General features: G+C 40.8%; 1 protein-coding gene across 6 annotated transcripts in view; it reads left to right on the top strand.

Moving 5' to 3' along the window:
- SLC12A7 (solute carrier family 12 member 7) overlaps positions 1 to 19,899 on the top strand; it is a 325,942-nt gene that overhangs the window by 288,087 nt on the left and 17,956 nt on the right. For 5 of the 6 annotated variants that reach the window (XM_078153298.1, XM_078153302.1, XM_078153299.1 and 2 more), the window contains exon 24: positions 1,283 to 4,366. The exons of the other annotated variant lie outside the window; for it this stretch is intronic. In XM_078153298.1, the coding sequence (XP_078009424.1) occupies positions 1,283 to 1,374 (92 nt within the window). In that variant the 3' untranslated portion in view covers positions 1,375 to 4,366. Of the gene's footprint in view, positions 1 to 1,282; positions 4,367 to 19,899 lie in introns of those variants that run through there. 6 annotated transcript variants of the gene reach the window in all.

Below are 19,899 nucleotides of genomic sequence, written 5' to 3'. Positions count from 1 at the left end.
AGGTACTGACATGGTATCATTTTTTAAGATCAAAGATTTCTCTGACCATTTGTGCGGCAGATTCATAGCCAAGGGAATCTGGGGGGGGGTGATTGTTGGTAATTAGCCTAATTATTATGGGCACACCCTTCCCCCCACATTCCCTCCAGCACTTCTCCTTCTTACAAAGCTCCTGTGCTCTCAGTTTATCTAATTTTTACCGGTGTTTCCGTGGTAGCCTGCTTCCCTTCCGATGAGCAGGTTGAGAGAATGCAGAGACCAGCCACCATTGAGGGAACTCACACTCTTTTCATTGGCAAAATGTGATACAGCTTATGTAAGTAGTTCTTAATAGAAACCAGAAACTGGAATATTTCCTTGAAGTAAACAAAGACCTCAAAATTGGAAGCAATTATCTAATGCCTTTTCCCAGCAAGCACTCTGATTCCCTCAGATGGCAGCAGTCCCTAACAAAGAAATGGCTCCTCTTGGTCAGTAGCCTTCTTCAAAGCCCACCATGCCTGCCCTTAGTTTTTCAACTACTCTGCCGAGCATCATGGTTGGCCTCATAGCTTACTGTGTCATGAATCATAGCCCTGTTTTCAATTAGCTAACTACATACTTCGGTTACCCAGATGAGCTAACCTTGTTCATTTAGGGCATAGATGCTGCAGCAGTTTTAAGTTTCTGTCCCTGTTTAGCATCATATCCAAAAAAACTGAAATTAACATTCACAAGTTCTACTACCTTGTCTCTCCTCTCTCCTCTTCCCCCCTCCTCCCCAACAGTCACTTCCTCTCCCATATTTTCATTAATGAATACAAGCTTGGGCTGGGACCAGGAAGAAGCTTCCTGATGTAATGCAAACTGCTTTGATTAAAGAGCTAAAAAGGACTTGAGCTCCAGTCCTACTCTGCCACTTAGCACTTGGGTGATTTTTGAGAAATTACTAAACTTCTCAGCCTCAGTTTCCTCATCTGTAAAATGAGGGGTTTGGATTATATAACCTTTGAGATTCCCTTCCAGCTCTAATGGTGGTTCTCTTTTCCCTTTTTCGGGTTTGCCTTTCAAGAATTAAATGATTTAAATTTAGTGAAGATCATAATTGATAACCTTTCTGTTGAACCTGTTTGGAAGACTTATCTCCTGGAAATTAACTTGAATGGTTCCTTAGATAAAACCATAGTTATCTTAAAAAGGTAACAGTAGAGTTTCAGGTTATTGGATTGAAAAGTTGGTTGGTTCTTTCATTCATTCTTTCAACACCCGGGACGGATGATGTACCTTAATTCTAACCTCACAGATATGGAATTCTTAGAAGTTTTGACAGAAGGACTAAATCGAGTGCTTTTGGTGAGAGGTGGAGGCCGGGAGGTGATCACCATCTACTCCTAGTACTTCGGGTGACCATACAGAGCTTGTTTAGAACATGGTGGCACTGAATATCTAGGTGGATAGAAACACTGGACAAGCAGGTCTTGCGTTCCTGGAAGCTGAACAGTTGAAATGTTCCTGTGTACTTGAAATGATATGCCAGCTTGATCTGCTGATCCATATGTTATGCTTTTTTACAAAAAGAAGTGATCTGATTTTTTTTAACCTAGGGCAAAACTCTTGTTAATACTGAAGAAACTTTAGCTGTCTGCACTGTTAAAAAGTGTCGGGGAGGGGGATTGGGGATAGGAGATATGAATGTGTGTGAGAGAGAGACTAAAAAGAATTTCAAAAGCCTCCCCACCACCAACCTGATTTATTTGTAGTAACTGAACTATTAATAATCACGTTCTCACTACTTTATTGTACTGTACATCGGGGTTGAAACTGATGGTATCTTTTCTAAAAAAAAAATAATAATCTTAAGTTGTTGTTTTTGTTTTTTAACTGATACCAGGAAAGCTGAGCTTAGTCAGTGATAAACTATGAAGTTAGCTAAAGCTGATCTTTTCTGATTCTGGATTCAGATTTTTCTCGGGATGTGCCTCCTAACAGTCTTTCTGTTACATTTTAGCTTTACTAGCTCCAGAATGTAGATTTATAAGAAGTCCGCTTTTGTTCTTGTAGTTTACTTTCTGGGTGATGAGAGGTACATTTCATAAAGAAGTAAACTGGCTACTTTTCTAAAAAGTCATTAGTTCACTTTCCCCCCCTTTTTCCCCCTCAAATCATTTGACCAGCCATGTTAGTGTTTCCACGAGCTTCCAGAGATGTTTCCATCCCTGCCCCTGGCCCATCACTGAAGTTCAAGTCCAGAGGGTGAGTCTTGGGTAGGGATGAGGGCCACACTCCCCCTTTCCATAACAGTAAGCCTGTACTCAAACAACTGCTTTTGGTCCATGGAAGGCAGGCCATTCAGCTCCAGTTTTCTTGAAAGAGAAGCCACTGTTGAGATTTTTTAAAAAAAAGATATTTCCTTTGTAAGTCTTTATAAGTTATATGATAATCCAGGTTCTATAAAACAACCCAAACAAATTCCTATATTCTCTCTTTGATATCATTTTTTCTTTTTGTATTGTTTAAAATGACTCAGATACTGCTGTTGCCACCTGTACATTTTGTCTCCAGCTATTGCAATACTTCACATTCAGTTTTCTGGTTTGTAAATAATCTTTTGGTTTTTGACTAAGCATTGACACTAGCTAGCCCTGGCGAACATCTTGGAAATGTTGCCAAATGTCTTAAGTACCCAAAAGGGAAGCAACTGCACAGAGAGAAGTATCCTGAAAACGAAAAGTGCAATATGTGAAAAGTAAATGAAATGCTTTTGAGACTCCAAGTGGATCTCTAAATGGCAAAGCTTCTTTAAAGCTGTGGGCTTGCCAACATTTTTAGTATCAGATAGGCACACTTCTTTTTGCAGCTAGTAAGTATGCACTCTGTTCCCAACCATTCATAATACTAGCTAAGAAAACCTGTTTGGGAGAGTCTGGGATGGATGGAGACACCTTGTACCTTATAAGAGGGAATTGCAACCTTTAAGAAGTCATCAGTCTTGTGATTGATCCCAGTATGTCCAACAGGGTCGGGCACTGAGTTTTTGTCTCTGTTGTTGTTTTTGTAATAATCCTACCCGTTATTGTCCTCTGAGGATATCTCCCTAACATCTCCCAGAGGAACAAATTGGACAGATCTCTTTAATGGTCTGGACAGGCTGGTTTTGTTTTTGTTTCAGTTTTTTCACATGGATGCTTGATAATTGCACTTTATCTCCTGGTCTTTCCATTCTGTAGTTCAGAACATCTAATCTGTAGAGGGTTATTTTGGGGAGGGGGGCATGAATTTTTGGTGTTTGTGGCTTATTTATTTATTTATACTTCCTGAGTGACATTTTAATGAATCAGTTGGCAGCATGAAGAGAGAACCCCCAAAGGGCCCTTTTCCCAGGGTGAGAAGGGAGGAAGGGATTTAGATTAGGCCAGGGTTTCTTAAAGTTTATTTCCAGGAGAATTCATTGACTCCTTGAGGAGGGGAATATGGAAGTAGGGAAGGACCCTCTGCAGCCTGGTGAACTGCAAAAAGTTTAAGCGTAGAGTCCAGAAGTTCCAAGTCCCTGATGAGCGTAGAAGATTAGCAGTACATCCTTCATAGAGTGGGGGGTTTCTTCCAATCCAAGTTTCCTACCCCCTCTGCACACTCCTTCTTGAGCATGAAGGAGTTACAGATGCCCTGGGAATCCAGCTGAATAGGAAGCCAAATCTCCAAAGTTTCACCCTCAGCGGTGTGGAAAAACCATCGAACGTGTAATGTGTGCCAAAGTGATATTTTAGAAAAAAATAGTTGGTCTTTCTCTTACCTTTGTACATTTCAAAGCAAGATTTCTGGTAATATACACAATTATGCCATGCTCATGGAGATGGGGTTCTCTTTTGTGGGGCTGTTTGTGTGTCTGTGTCTGTCTGTCTGCATGAGTGTAACCATTGTTAGAAGGAGATCTGCCTGCTGAGAAGGGAGGGTTAAGTTGTAAGGGCACACATGGGAGGCAATCAGAGAGGAGGCATTTTAGGGTAAATGACTTCTTGCTTTGCCCAGTTTTACTTTAAAGTAGCTGATGTAACAGGACACACTTCATATGTGGTGCTAAAATCCAGGTCACCATGAACAGTTGTTGAAGATAGTTTGCTGAGGCCGATGTTGGGTAGAAATGACAAGTCCATGCATTGCTGTCCATGTATTCACCAGATGTCAACATGTCCACGGTTTGTCCTCAGTTGTTTTGCAATATTTTGTTCATGTAAACAACAGTGTATCTTTTTCTACATTATGGACATTTTTGTAACCAGTAAGCGTGGCCATTTAGAGGTAATGATTTCATGTTTGCTTTTAATGTTTCCTTGTCTTTGTATGATTCTGTTTAGAAAAAATAAAATGGGATGAAATCTGTTCAAAAACATGCCCAGTGTCTCAGTTGAGTGACCTCTTTCTGGAGTTGATGTAGACAGGGTTTCTTTCAGTAGTCCCTCGATGCTTCATTGCTCCTTTGAGGTAGCTTTGGCTAGATTTGCCCAAGAGGAAAAAGAAGGCAGTTAAAGAATCATCTCCCAAATCTGGTAAGAAAACAAATCCAAATAATAAAATCTTAATATACAATTTATCTGGATAATTTCTTACAAATGTAAAAGAAAAGAGGAAACATCTGGTCTTGTAGTTAGCCTTACAATTTTGTCTCCTCCCTTCCCTTTATTCTTCATTAACCATTGTGATCTCTAAACCCTTCCCCTATGCTCCTGAAAAAATCATTAGGCAATTCCAGTACTTTCCAAAAATGAATTGTAAAAGTACATTTTTTTTGTAGGGCTGAGAGAGGAGATGTCAGTGAATAAGAGCTTCCTCAAGAATTGTAATTTGTGATTATAGAGTTGACAGTGATTTGTGTGGCATTAAACTTTGAAAAATTCAAATATCTCGGTAGAAAATTGATGAAAAAATGAAAGTTGGTGAATACTGAAACCTCCCCCCCTCCAAAAAAAAATCTGAACCACTATTATTGTTTTAGAAGTGAAATAGGAAAAAAATGTCAACTAGATATCTTGAGAAAGTGGTATTTCTGGTTTAGAGATAGAACAGGCTGTTTAAATCCCACACAAAATCAATAACAGGCATCTCGTATTGCTTTATAATTAATTTTGTCTTTTAGGGAGAAAAATGTAAAGCAATCTGCTTTTTAAACTTTTTTATCATGAACTTAACCATCCACTTGTAAAGTCATCTTTGTGACCCCATTTGGGGTTTTCTTGGCAGATATGGAAGGAGTTTTGCCATTTCCTTCACCAGTTTGACAAATGAGGAAACTGAGGCAACCAGAGTTAAGTGACTTGCCCAGTGTCATATAGCTAGTGTCTAAGGCCTGATTTGAACTTAGAAAGATGAGTCAGTTGTCTGCTACTTAGCCCTCAAAGGAGGTGGCAGGAATAGCTATGTTTCATCTTCCCTCATGCTATAATCTCTTAACCCAAATACCCATATTTTACTTTCCCTGTTTAGTTTGCTTTTCAGCATCTTTGGGCTCAAGACAAGGTGAACTTGACTGATCTCATAATTAGCTGTCTTGTCCTCTTCCTTTTCCTCCCTTGGTTAATGTTACGTGTCTGAGGTCACATTTGAACTCAGGTCCTCCTGACTTTAGGGCTTGTGCTCTATCCACTGTGCCATCCAGCTGCCCCAATTTATTTTATCTATGTATCTATCCATTTATTCATTCATTTATTTATTTATATTTTTAGGCAGTTCAGGGACTTGCCTAGGGTCAAACAGCTAGTAAATGTCAAGTGTTTGGTCTGAGGCCGGATTTGAACTCAGGAACTCCTGACTTCAGGGCCAATGCTCTATCCACCTAGCTACCCCTGCCTCTTTAAATTCTTAATCTAACATCTATGACCTAGCAATTTCTTTGGAAACACCCCAAACTAGAAAAGACCATCTCGAGGAGACAGCAAGGTAGCCTCATGGATAGCATACAGGACTTGGGGGTCAGGAAGACCTGAGTTTGAATCCTGCCTTAAACATTTATTAGCTACATGACCCTGGGAAAGTTATTTAACTTCTCTCAGTTCCTCCTCCAAAAAAACGGGGATAATAATAGCACTTGCCTTTCCAGGTTGTGAGAACAAAATGTAAATGTTAGCTGTTACTATTTTGCCCTCATAAAACAGCAGGTCCCCTCCTTTGCAAAGGTGTCTTATTAAGTCCTATGATCAATTTGAGACATGAGCTCTGCCCCCTTGAAATTTACTTTCTAAACTATTGTTAGGGCATGTTTGTGGGAGAAATGCAGAAAAAAAATCACTTTTGGAAGTAGGGCCAGCATCAGAGAGGAAGGAGGTGCAGGACACAGTGTCCATCATGCTTCCACTCAAGTTAGGGCAAAATAGGGTCAAACTACTATCCAAAAGTAGTATTTAACCCTTTGACGTGGGAAATGGGGCTCTGGCACCATTAGGCACTGATGATGCGTAGTGCATTAGCCTGAATCACAGGGGATTGGACAGTGCTCGTGCTCAGTTACGTTGGAGTTGAAGAGACAAACCAATTGACCTAAAAAGCATGTGCAGTTAGGAGGGGGGAGTGAACCAGCCTAAGGAAAGAGACAGGATTAAATTTCAAAGAAGAGCTTTAAATGCCAACATGGGTTCAAATGGAAGGAGGAATGGGATTTCAAAACACAGGATATATTTTTTAATTCATTAGCCTCTCTGGTGAGGTTGACTGACAGAAGCAGGTATGATGCTGGACTGTGTAAGTTAATGGCTACTGAGTACCAGAGAAAATAGGGAGCTCAGGCTCAGGAAGCCTAGAGTGGCCTTGGATAAAGGAGATGGTTATAACCAACTTCTGTCATAGCAAATGGACACTACTGTTCACCTATCCTCATAGTACAGAACTGTCAGTTCAGATTAACAATGGAGAGAGTATTAATTTTGAAACTGGTTCAGGTAAAGGATGGATCATTGTGACGACAGTGAATATTCATCTTGAGAAAATTATTGAAGGTTTACAAAATGCATTTCTTCCCTCTCCTTGTTCCGTGATCCTTTGCTCATAATTGTATAAGACCTACCTGTTATCCAGAATGAATAAGGCATTAGGTACATACTATGTATCAGATGCTGTACTAAGTGTAGGTGATACAAAGACCAAGAAAAAAAGTTTCTTTCCTCAAAGAGCTCACATTCTAATGGGGTGGGAGCAGGGGAGACAGGTATGCAATAGGCACCCCAAAACAGCATAGGGTGGTGAAAAGAAAAATGGATTTGCAGTCAGGGAGTTTGGGTTCAATGAAAAAAATGGTGACAGGATATGAACATCTCACTTTAGAAAAAAATTCAAACTATTTTACAACCCATGAAAGATGGTTCCAAATCACACATAACGAGAGTGCAAAACAACTCTTGAGTTTTCACCTCACAACCAGCAAATTGGCAAAGATGGCAAAAGATGAAAATGGTATTGAAAGGAGTATGGAAAGATAGGCAGGTGGAGCTGTGAATTGGGTCAGCTGTTTGGAAAATGGAAATATACTTTTTAAAATGACTAAAATATATATTTAAATATATAAATTTTACCATTAGAGGTTGTACATAATAAATTTCCTTTTCATGTGCAATAATTTTTAATATTATGTTTATATTAAATTTAAAAAATTTTAAAAATGACTAAAATATTCATACTTTATGACCCAGAAATCCCACTGCTAGGAGAGGTTGTGTTCTATCTTAGTAGGTCAAAGACAATAATAAAGTTTGTCCCATCTACATCAAAACATTCATATCAGCACTTTTTAGCAAAAAATTGTAAGCAAAGCCAATTGATTGAGGAATAACCAGGAGCACAGTAGAGTCAGCTTAGCTTTTCTTTTTTTTTAACATTCCTTTTTTTCCCCAATTTTATTAATTTATTGATTTATCAACAATCACTTCCATATGCTTTTGAGTTGAAAATTTTCTCCCCCTTTCCCCCACCCTCCCCAAGACAATGCACAATCTGATATAGGCTTTACACATACATTCCTATTAAACATATTTTCACATTAGTGAAGTTGTAAGTAAGAATTAGAACCAATAAGAGGAACCATCAGAAAGATGAAGCAAAACTCAACAGAAGGTAAAAATAAGTGATAGAGATTCGACTTCCATAGTTCTTTCTTTGGATGTGGACAGCATTTTCCATCCTGAGGCCTCTGGAGATGTCGTAGATCCTCGTAATGCTGAGAAGGGTTCAGTTTAACAATTAGTCATTGCATAACATGGCTGTTATTGTGTAGAAAGTCCTCTTAGTTCTGCTCACTTCACTCAGCATCAGACCATACAGGTCTTTCCAGGTTTTTCTGAAGTCAGCCTGTTCATCATTTTTTATATCGGCTTAGCTTTTGAGACTCGCTGATTGTCAATTTTTTTTTTGGTGTAAGTATTGACACCTCAGAAATCTGCAAACTACAAATCTGGGCCTGATTTAATTTTTTCTTAATTGTCTAAGCTGTTGTCTAGACATTTTCTCCCAATGGAGAAAATGTTAATAATGCAAATTAAACTTAAAAGTGTGTTATTCATACTTTTTTTCTTCTGGAGAGCCAGTTGATTTTTTTGGTTTTTTTGTTTTTTGGTTTTTTTGTCTTTTTGGCTAGGCAATGGGGTTAAGTGACTTGCCCAGGGTCACACAGCTAGTGAGTGTTATTATGTCTCTGAAGCCAGATTTGAATTCAGGTCCTCCTGAATCCAAGGCTGGTGCTCTATCCACTGCACTACCTAGCTGCCCCTGAGAGCCAGTTGTTAAACATTTACCAGTATACCCCCAGGAATGACCAAATAAGTCATGATAGATAAATAAAATAGAATGTTACTGTGCCTTTTTAAAAAATCTGATTCCACTTCACTAAACTATAAAGTTTTCTTTTTGGCCTATGAAAAAAAGAGAAGTAATGCATATAAAGATTACAGAAAACTAGGGGAACACTTCTATGAAGTACAATAATAAGAGCTAGGAAAATAGTAGACACAATGATTACAACTAAACATAGTTTAATTGTAACAGCCATGTCTCTTCTCCCCAGAAGTGGGGGACTGTAAGTAGGACTGTTACAGAGTGAATTGACATGCTGGTTAGTTTTGCTGAATTCCCTTTTTTATTTATAACTTACGTTATAAGAGATACTTATTTATGGAGGTCTTGGAGAAAAGATTTATTTGGAAGATGATGCAAAAAAATAAAATGCAAACAAGCCAAAGCTGAAAATCTTTATGATGATCAAGCTTGGCCCCAGACAAGAGTGAGCTTCTCTCTCTTGAAGAGTTAGTAAACTATTGGTCTGGAATATTGTTTTATGGTTTCGTAGCTATTAAGACTATAAAGAATCTTAGAAGACAATCAAGTCTAAACCCTCATTTTGCAAATGAGGAAACTGAGTCCCACAAAAGCTAAGTGATGAACACCGCCAAGATCACGCCTGTAATGAGTGGCACCATCAAGAGTTGAACTCGGGTTTTGTAGTTCAACTACACCCAGCTGCCTGTCTTGAGAAGCTGATTTTTAGAAGCAAAGTGCATCTACATTTATCCTATTACATTTAATCTTCTTTGATTCTACTTGTTGATATCATTTTGGATCTGGACTCTTCATGAGCTCCAAGCTTCGTGTTGTTTGCAAATTTTATGAGCTTGCCATCTTTGCTGGTATCTAAACCAGTAATTATAATGTTGAACAGCAAAGGGTCAAGTCAGAACTTTGGGAGCATGCCACTAGATGGCTCCTCCAAGGTCACGCTGACTGTTCTTTGTGTATGGTTATTCAACCAGTCCCATAGTCACATAATTTTACTGTCATCACTTGAGAGGCAGCATGGTATAGTGTAATGTGGGAGTTGGCAGATCGGGCCAGAGGGCCAAATTCAGCCAAGTTTCTGTGTACTAGAAAGCTAAGACTGGCTTTAAAGTGTTTACATAAAGTTTCAATATTAACATTAAATATATTATACATAAATGTATTTAATATTTTTAAAAATTATGTAAAAACCATTCTTAGCTCTCTAGCTGTTTAAAAACAAGCCTTGGGCCATAGTTGGCCAGCCCCCAGTGTGGTGGATAGACCATCTGGCAGGAAGGTCTGAGTTTAGATGAGACTTCAGACACTAGCTGTATAACCCCAGTCAAGTCACTGTGCCTCCGCTTCCTCATCTGCAAAATAAGGCAGTCGGACTCAGAGCCTAAACAGAAATAATATTACAATGGAAGTAACTCCTCTTCCAACAGAGTAATAATATAACAATTCAGAATCAAATATAGGGCTTTCAGATTTAAGAAGTACTTTAATCATGATAACCTTGTAGTATTCCCATTTCGCAGATGAAGACCTTGAGGTTCAGAGAGGAACCCTTGTTCAGAGTCATAACAGCTAGTGTCAGAACTAGAACTCCGGCTTAGTTCTTTTTACTCTAAAAGCCATTAGCTCATATGGGGTGCCCTTTCTTCTCCTTCCCTTTCTTCCCCACCCCTCCCTTCTCTCATCTCTATGCTGGGGTCCCTACCAGATATAAATCCATAATCCTATGAACTCGTACCTCTAAAGCTTATTCACGCGGATGTTATGAGAGACTTTGTCAAATGCTTAGCTAGAATTCAGGTACACTGTTTCGAGCATCTCCAAATCAACCTGTCTGGTTACCCAGTAACAAAAGGGAAATGAAGCTTGGTTGGAATGACCTGTTGCCGTTTTTTTATCTTTAAAAAATTGATGCCTTTCATTTTTACATCCCATTCATTTCTGAATATATCCCTTTCCCCCTTCTTCTTGCCCAGCAAGCCTCTTTTGTAACAAAGATTTTAAAAAGAGAGGAAAAGCATTTCGGCAAAACCAACTAACATTTGATGACATATGCAATATTCCACATTGAGATTGCAGTCAGCACTTTTCAGAAGTTTGGAGAGGCCAGAACCGTTTTAATTCAGTTCAGTTCAACTAACCTTTATTAATCACCAGCTTTATGCAAGAAAGCTGTTCAAAGCTTACAAAGATAGAAACAAAATAGTTCTTGCTCCTCAGGGAGCTTACAAACGGGCGCTCAGCCATAATGAAAGTGAAAATAAATTAAGGCCTCAAAAAGATTCCTTGTTATTGTTCAGTCATGTCTGACTCTTCACAACCCCGTTTGGGGTTTTCCTGGCAAAGATACTGGAGTGGTTTGCCATTTCCTTCAGTGTTAAGTGACTTGCCCAGGGTCACACAGCTAGTAAGTGTCTGAGGCTGGGTTTGAGCTCAGGTCCTCCTGGCTCCAGGACCCCTGCTCTATCTACTATACCACCTAGCTTCCCTGTGATGCCTCTTCTTAACATCATTGCCACTGATAAAAGCATATCTGTTTCTGACTTTGCACCATCTGACAATGCCAAGCACTACAGTGGCAAGAACTTTCCTTTCTGGATCTTCGATGCTGAAGAGCAGTTTCTTGTTCAAAGACAGTTGGATCAGCAGGCTTCTGGGGTCCTTTTCAAACTCTGGGATAAAGTAGTTCCTTTAACCAATGCTTTTATAAACCTGGAAAGATTTACATGAACTGATGCAGAGTGAAATGAGCTAGTACCAGGAAAATACTTTTTACAGCAACAACAATATTGTGTAATGATCAACTATGAATGACTTACCTATTCTCGGCAATAGAGTGATCTAAGACATTTCTGAAGGACTTATGATGAAAAATGTCATCCATCTTCAGAGAAAGAACTGATGGAGTCTGAATGTGGATTGAAGCATACCTTTAAAAAACTTTTTTTTTTGTCTGTTTTCTTTCACAATATGACTGATATGGAAATATTTTTTACATGACGGCACATGTGTAACGTACATCAAATTTCTTGCCTTCTCAAGTGGGGAGAAGGAGAGAGAGAAAGAATTTGGAACTCAAAATTTTTTAAAACAAATTTTAAAAGTTCTCACATGTAAGTGGGAAAAATAAAATATTTTAAAAATTGCTTTTATAACCTTTGATCATACAAATGCACTTATAGCTTAGGAAGAATCTTGCTGGTGCATAAGGCCATAGTTGATATCGAGCACAACATCCAAATAGGCCTGAGCTTGATGATAATTTTGTACCTACTACGAGTGAGACACCCCCACTCCCACCCCCTACGATCTTAGGTCTTTCTTCTGAGTGATCCTTATTGAAAGGTAATTTAGTCCAGATCCTTGCAAAACAACTAGAGAATTATTGCACAAAATTTGCATTGATATTTTTATTCCTTCATCATTTATATCTTTTTTTTCATCATTTACATCTTGATGGTTTCCAAAAGGATTAGTAGTGACTCATAAAATTAAACATATCATAGAATGAGAAAGAGAGAGAGAGAGACAGCCAGACAAACAAAGACAGTGAGACAGAGAGCATTTAAAAGGAGCCTCGAGTATAGTTATCCCTGGGTACCTAGTATGAGGAATGGATTTTGGAGTAAGAGTTCTAGTTGTATGACTGTGCACAAGGGTTTCCCTCTTTGAACCTCAATGTCTTCATCTGTAAAATGGGGATACCAAGCCCATTACTACTAATCACAAGGTTATCATGATTAAAGTACTTCTTAAATCTTTGTTACACTATTTTTTGTTACACTATTATTTCACTTGGAGGAGGAATTACTTCCACTGTAACATTACTCCTTTATGGGCTCTTGAGTTTCCTGTCAGCTTAAGCCAAAGAGAGACACGTTGGGTAACATAGTGCTCAATGTCTGACCAAAGGCCAGTAGAACTATAACTAGGGCAGAGTAACTAGAACTTTGTATCTGGGCAGTGACAATTAAAGGACACAAAAATTTGGTTTTAAGAAGTTATACGATTTAAAAAATGTTTACCTTTATACTGTGAGCGCACTTTTCCTCCTTTAGTAGGTTAGAAAGTAATTAGCAAGAATGATTAAACAGGGAATCTACAAGGAAGCTACAAGATGGTGCCTTTTCCCCATCCCTCTACTCCCTGGGTTGCACAGGTAAATGCTTTCCCTGGCCTGACCATGCCCTGGTCTTCCCCTGAGAGTGGCTTTCCCACAATCAGCTTCATACTGTTCAGGGTATTTTTCCTATAAGGGTGCAAACTTTTTCATCCTTCCTCAAACCTCCAATGACTCTTCTCCCCCATCTTCTCAGTTTTCAACCGTTCTTCTTATTTTATGGAAAAAATCGAAGACATTTGCCGAGAGTTCTCTCTTCTCCCTTTCTCCTCATCCCACATCATTTAGATGCTGCTATCACCTCCTTCACCCCTGTCTCCTATAAGGAGGTGGACTTTCTTCTTGAATAGGCTAAGTTCTCTGTGTGCATGAATGCTCCCATTGTGTCCTGCCTTCTCCAGCAGATTGCCACTTCTATCATCTGTACTCTCTCTCTTTAATCTTTCCTTGTATATTGGGTGCTTCCCTGCTTTCTACAAACATGTTCATGTCTCCCACAACCTTCAGCAAACCCTCACTTGATCCATTCATCCTGGGCTAGCCATTATTGTCTCTTATCTGTCCTCCCTTTTTGGGCTAAATTCCTTGAGAAGAGTGTATATAATAAGTGTCTCCACTTTCCTCCCACTCTCTTCTTAATTCTCTGCAATCTGGCTTTGGCTCTCATCATTCAGTTGAAGCTGCTGTATCCAAAGTTACCAGTGATCTCTTAATCGTCCAATCCAATGGTCTGTTCTCAATCCTCATCCTTCTTTACCTCACTGCAACCTCTGACACTGTTGGCCACACTCTTCTCCTTCATACTCTCTTCTCTCTAGGTTTTCATGATGCTGCTGTCTCCGGATTTTCTTCCTACGTATTTGGCTGCACCTTCTCAGTCTCTTTTGCTGGATCTTCATCCAAATCATAACTGCTGTGGGTATCTCTCAGGGCTCTGTGTTAGGCCTTCTCTCTTCTTCTATCATATTTTATTTGGTGTTCAATAGCTTCCATGGATTGAATTATCATATCCATGCTGATGATTCTCAAAATCCACTGACTTAGCCTAAACCTCTCTTCTGACCTCCAGACTCACATCCTCCAACTGTCCATTGGATATCTTTCTCTCTCTCTCTCTCTCTCTCTCTCTCTCTCTCTCTCTCTCTCTCTCTCTCTCTCTCTCTCTCTCTCTCTCTCTCTCTCTCTCTTCTATCAGGGTTAAGTGACTTGCGCAGGGTTACACAGCTAGTGAATATCACGTGTCTGAGCCTGGATTAGAACTTGGGTCCTCCTAACTCCAAGGCTGGAGCTCTATCCACTGTGTCACCTAGCTGCTCCTGGTCCATTGGATATCTCAAACTGGATGTCTTGTAGACATCTTAAACTTAACATGACCAAAATTAAACTCATTTTCCCCCAAAACCATTCCCTCTTCTTAACTTCCCTATCACTCTTGAGGGCACCATCACCTTCTTAGTGACTGGCTCACAACCTGGGTGTCATCATCTTCCCCTACTCCACTCCATCCTCCCTCCACTCAGCTGTCAGATCTGAAGAATATATCTGACAATGTCATCTACCCAGTAAACTCTAATTGCTCCCTGACACCTCTAGGATGCCAGTATCTGGAAAATACACAATATGAATGCCAGCATAGCCACCATAATAGTCACCTACCCTCTGTGACTTCAGGGCTGATGCTGTATCCACTATGCCACCTAGCTGCCCCATAATGCCTCTTCTTCACATCATTGCCACTGATAAAAGCTCATCTGTTTCTGACTTTGCACCATCTAGATAGATAGATAGATAGATAGAGGATGTATAGCAGAGAAAGAGGCAGGGGGCAGGCAGACAGAGACAGAGATGGAAACAGAGAGTCCTAGAAAGTTATATCACCAAGGAACAGAGGGTTGGTGACTGTTATGGTGGCTGTGCTGGTATTCATATTGTGTATTCTCTAGATACTGGCATCCTAGAGGTGTCAGGGAGCAATTAGAGTTTACTGGGTAGATGACATCGTCAGATTTGTTTTTCAGGGTAATCACTGACAGCAGAGTGGTGGGAGGATGGAGTGGAGTAGGAGAAGATTCGTAGCAAGCAGGCCAACCAGAAGACCACTGTAGTAGTCCAGGTATGAGGTGATAAGAGCTTGCACCAAAGTGGTGGCAGTGTCGGAGGAAAGAATCAAAGCTGTCGATGAGTTAGGGGGATTGTCTACCCCAAGCATATAAAGACTTACTCAGTGGAATGGGTGGATGAGAACGATTTGTTCCCATGGCCACGAAGGTGGCTGAAGAAGGTGTTGTGGGGCACTTAGAACTTAACCAGTCATCAAAGACTTCAAGGTCACCCACTGCATCCCAGGATCCCAGGCCATAGCCAGTCATCTTGATTTTTGTCTTGCCACTGGACTTCAGTGACTATGCAAGTGAGTGAGACTGTGCAACTGCCTCCTTTAAATCCAATTGGAGAGCAAGTCAATACATCGCCCATCATGTCACTGATCTTCTTTAAAAATAAAGGATGGAGGGGCAGCGTTGAGTCCTGTCAGTTACCCTCAGCCTGGTTTAGCCCGTCTGCCAAGAGGCTTTTTGTGCATGCTACAGCTTCTTAGAGCTATGAGTGAGAGTTGGGCAACAGGTGGACACCAGAGGTGGACTAGCAGCTCTGAAAAGGGCTCAGCAAGTTCTCACACCAGAGGTGCTAGTCCTCCTTGAACACCCTGTATAAGTCAACTAACCTCTTTGGACGTTACTTTCTGTTAATTGGAAAGAGTTTGAATCTGAGATCCCTTCTGGTTACAAATCTACAATTAAAAAATTATACAAACATTGATAATGATAGAACATATTCAATAGAGTTAGGAGAGGTTGATAATTTGGCCAATTTTAGGCCCATAGGTTTGAGTAGAATGGTTTTAGCTCCTATGAAGATAGACCAGAACTGGCAGGGATTACCACTACCAGCAGAGGTCACCAGAGAGCCATCTGAGTCAGGGTTGAGCTGATGGCCGGTCATTGACACCTGTACTGGAGAAGATGCTGGCCTCAGAACACAAGAAAAGTGAAGTATAGCAGTCTGAGACTGGGGGAAGGGTTTGGAAAGTGGCAGTAGAGGTGATTGGGGTTTTATCTCAGCAAACCAAGAAAACAGATTCAGAGAAGAATCCAGAGTCATGGGGCAGATTCTAGAGGAGGTGCCAGATTTATTAGGTTGAGGTTAATAGAATGACACAACTATTAACCCCTGACAAGATCCTGCAGAAGTAGCAAATTTGGAGGCACATTTCACCCTTGTGGTCCACTCTTCTTCAGTTCTTATAGCAGTAGTTTCTTGGCACACCCATTACCTGGCTAGGATTTAAGTAGAGCATGGTAGGAAATGACCAGACTGTTCCTTCATCTTCCCCTTTCACCAACCCCACCCTTCAGTTGTTAGATACATGTGAGTTGTGAGGACTCCCTCTACCTGAAGTTTATTTTGAACATGAGGGGCATTTTTGGAAATGGTGCCAAACTCAGGGAGACCTCTCCCACGGTGATTCCCCTCCCCTGGAGTCCCCAGTAAAGTCCCACAGCAACAAAAGAAAGATTTTAGAGAAGGGAGGGCTGAGGAGATCAAGAAACTTGGCAGCTCCTTCCAGCTGAGAGACAAGGACTCACTCAAAATAGATCGGCGGGAAATGGAAACATGGCAGAGCATAAAGGCAAGGTCACAGAAAGGGTCAAGCGAAAGCTTGGCAGGTCCAAAAAGAGGAACCAAATCACTTGGTCTTTGAAATCTAGGGCACAGGGGAAGGCTTAAAGCGAACGCCTGGCTCCCCCACCTCTGAGAAACCAAAGATGGATTAGACATTTCTATGAAAACGTACTAAAAATAAACATTCAAGCTTCCAAGGGACATTGCAGACTCTCCTTTGCTAAAGATCTTAAAGAAGGGCCAGATTCTTATCTGTTTGAGGCCATTTAGATGGAGCCTGATCCCAAGAATCTGTAACCCAGTGGAGCACGCAGCTTCCCAAAGTTTGGAATAAGAAAGTGACTGCTAAACTGGAAAATGTGACTGCCGAAAATGAGAACCTCATCTCTGTTAACTCCTAAGAAGTCAGGCCCCTTGCTGATGTCTCACCCCTATGCGACTCTCCCCGCTTGTGGCTGTGGACCAGGACCGTAGTAGGTGTTTGAAGACATTGTCCTGTCCTTGAACATGCAGACAGCAGCTGACACTCCCCTCACTTCTCTCCAGTTACTTGGGTTTAGAAGGACACCATCAGTATTTGTGGGACTGCAGTGGTATGAAATTCCTACAATCCTGCTGAAGAGGATGTAGGAATGACTCATGAGTCTTTATTCCATTGTAAATTATGTGAGAGGCAGTGAGGCAAAGTAGAGATACAGGGCAGGCTTCTGAGTCAGAAAACCCCGGGTTCTAGCCGTGCCTCTGTAACATCCTTATTACGTATTAACTGTTGAACCATGAGGAAGTCTCTTAATTCTCAGTGCCTCCAAGCAGCTCTCCAAAACTGTTGTTGTTCGGTCCTGTCCAACTCTTTTGTGACCCCACACATTTTTCGTTTTTGTTTTGACAAAGATATGGGAGTGGTTTGCCATTTCCTTCTCCAGTGAATTAAGGCAGACAGAAGTTAAGTGACTTGATTAGGGTCATGCAGCTAATGAGTGTCTGACGCCAGATTTAAACTGAGGTCTTCCTGACCCCAGGCCCAATACTCTATCCACTGAGCCACCTAGCTGCCTCCCTCTAAAACTATAACGTACATGTAAGTGACATGAATTCACAGAATGAGTTTCCATGCTGGGAGAGCCACACACTGGTGAAAACACTGGTCCAGACTGTCCTTCCCCTCCAAAAAAAATGCACGTTAGGCAGAATGGGGCCTGGGAAACTCTTGCCTTATATCATCATATCTCAAGCCATTTTAGTTGGTGTTTAAGGTTGAGGAGTGGGAGTACCTTGCCCTGGGTTTAGAAGGACACCATCAGTATTTGTGGGACTGCAGTGGTACGAAATTCCTACAATCCTGCTGAAGAGGATGTAGGAATGACTCATGAGTCTTTATTCCATTGGAGTGAACATGAGCTACCTCTGTGCAGTGCCCACTGCCCTCCAATACCAGGCTCACAGCCTAAGTGGATAGGCCACAAGTAGGTATGTTCCTGGCTCTTCAGAGGCCTTTGAATGTACGAGCCTATCCTTTTGGCTGCAGAATAAAAAGCGAGAAAAATTCCTCCTCAATCTTCCATGGCTTGAAACCACGGGCTATTTCTGGAGGATTTAAATGCCTCTGACTTGTCATAGAATCATAGAATCTCAGTGTTTGATGGGACCAAAGAGATCGTCTGATCCAGCACTTCCCTGAAGCCTGAATCAGGAATTCCTAATTTTCTTACATGAGATTCAAGCCTTTCTGCCCGTGTTGCTCTTAGTTCTGCATTCCATGGCCAAGCAGGACAAAGCTAATCCCTTTTCCACTTGACGACTCTTGAAATATCTGAGTACTGGCATCATACACCAAAGCTTTTCCTTGTCCATGTCACGCTCCACAGATGCTGTGGTTTCAGTCCCTTCGGCTTTTGGGTTGCCCTCCTCTAGGAGTTCAGAGTCAACATCCCTTCTACAATATGGTTCCCATGACTGAGCACAGTATTTCAGATGTTGTTGTTCTTGTTCAGTCATTTTCAGTCATGCCCAACTCTTTGTGACCCCATTTGAGGTTTTCTTGGCAAAGATACAGGAGTGGTTTGCCATTCCTTCTCCAGCTCATTTTACAGATGAGGAACTGAAGTAAACAGAGTTAAGTGATTTACCCAAGCTAATACAGCTAGTGAGTGTCTGAGCCTGGATTTGAATTCAGATCCTCCTGACTTTAGGTCCTATTCACTGGGCCACCTAGCTACCCCAATATTTCAGATATTGTTTGACTAAACAGGATGCAATAGGGGACACTTTGCCTCTGTTAATGCAAATGAAGATTTCTTTCGTTCTTTTGGCTTCTACATCTCATTGTTGACTCACAATGAGCTTATAACCACTGAATGATAGCAGCAATGACACTTAGGTTGTTTTCACTTGGCTTTCTAGCTATGGGTCTCCCCTTCCTCATCAGTACAGTTGATTTCTTGAAACCCAAGTGCAAGACTTCATATTACTCCCTGTTAAGTTTCATCTTGTTAACTTCATCTGTTCTTGTCTGTCATCCACATGTTAGCTCTTCTTCCCAGATTGATGTTACCCACAAGTTTGATAAACCTGTGACTTCATTGCTAGAAGTGTTGAATGGAATGGGGCCAAGGACAGATCCAAGAGTTGTGCTGGAGGCCTTCTTTTATGTTGACATTGGTTCATTACTTGGTTAACTCTTTGGATCCAGCCAAGCATTCCAAACCCACTTAACCATACACCTCCATCTGGCCCCCAATTATATTGTAAAAGGCAGGAGAAGTAGAGATGTAATAAATTAATAAAAATAAAATAAAGAAGTAGGGATGCATTATTTCCACAGAAAGCTTCAGGTTGGATGACATTATTTTTGAGGTCCCTTCTGACCAAAGTCCTGTTCTGATTCCTCTGATATGGTGGTGACCTTGAGTTCTTAAGTTGGCAGGGCTCTAGCTCTGTCTCTTTAGCTCCATGCTTTAAAATGTGGTCCCAGTTTCATACTTTGTCTGCTATCCAAGAACTGACATAGCAAAGTCTGTGGATAGGTCTGTCATCAGTAGGCCAGATGCTGGGTGATGAATTCTTTGAATAGGGCAACATACAAAACAAAGAAAAAGATGAAATATCCCTCAGTCATGTGTAACTCCCTTCCATTTTTTTTCAGTGAAAGTGGTAGGGTGGGAGAAACAACAAAAGGGTGCAGAGAGTCCTGCTCAGAATCCCATCATTTTGGGGCTGTTGGTAAAGATTGTTGGTATTCTAAATATAAGGTCCTTGTCCAATGACCAATAAGTTAACACACCACTAGAGGAACTAAAAGTCTTGTTAATCTTGAT

Source organism: Phascolarctos cinereus, unplaced genomic scaffold (assembly GCF_003287225.1).
Source record: "Phascolarctos cinereus isolate Bilbo 61053 unplaced genomic scaffold, phaCin_HiC Scaffold_4;HRSCAF=312, whole genome shotgun sequence".
NCBI lineage: Eukaryota > Metazoa > Chordata > Mammalia > Diprotodontia > Phascolarctidae > Phascolarctos > Phascolarctos cinereus.
Note: the sequence above shows the minus strand (reverse complement) of the source record. Positions and strands in the feature narration are given on the sequence as shown.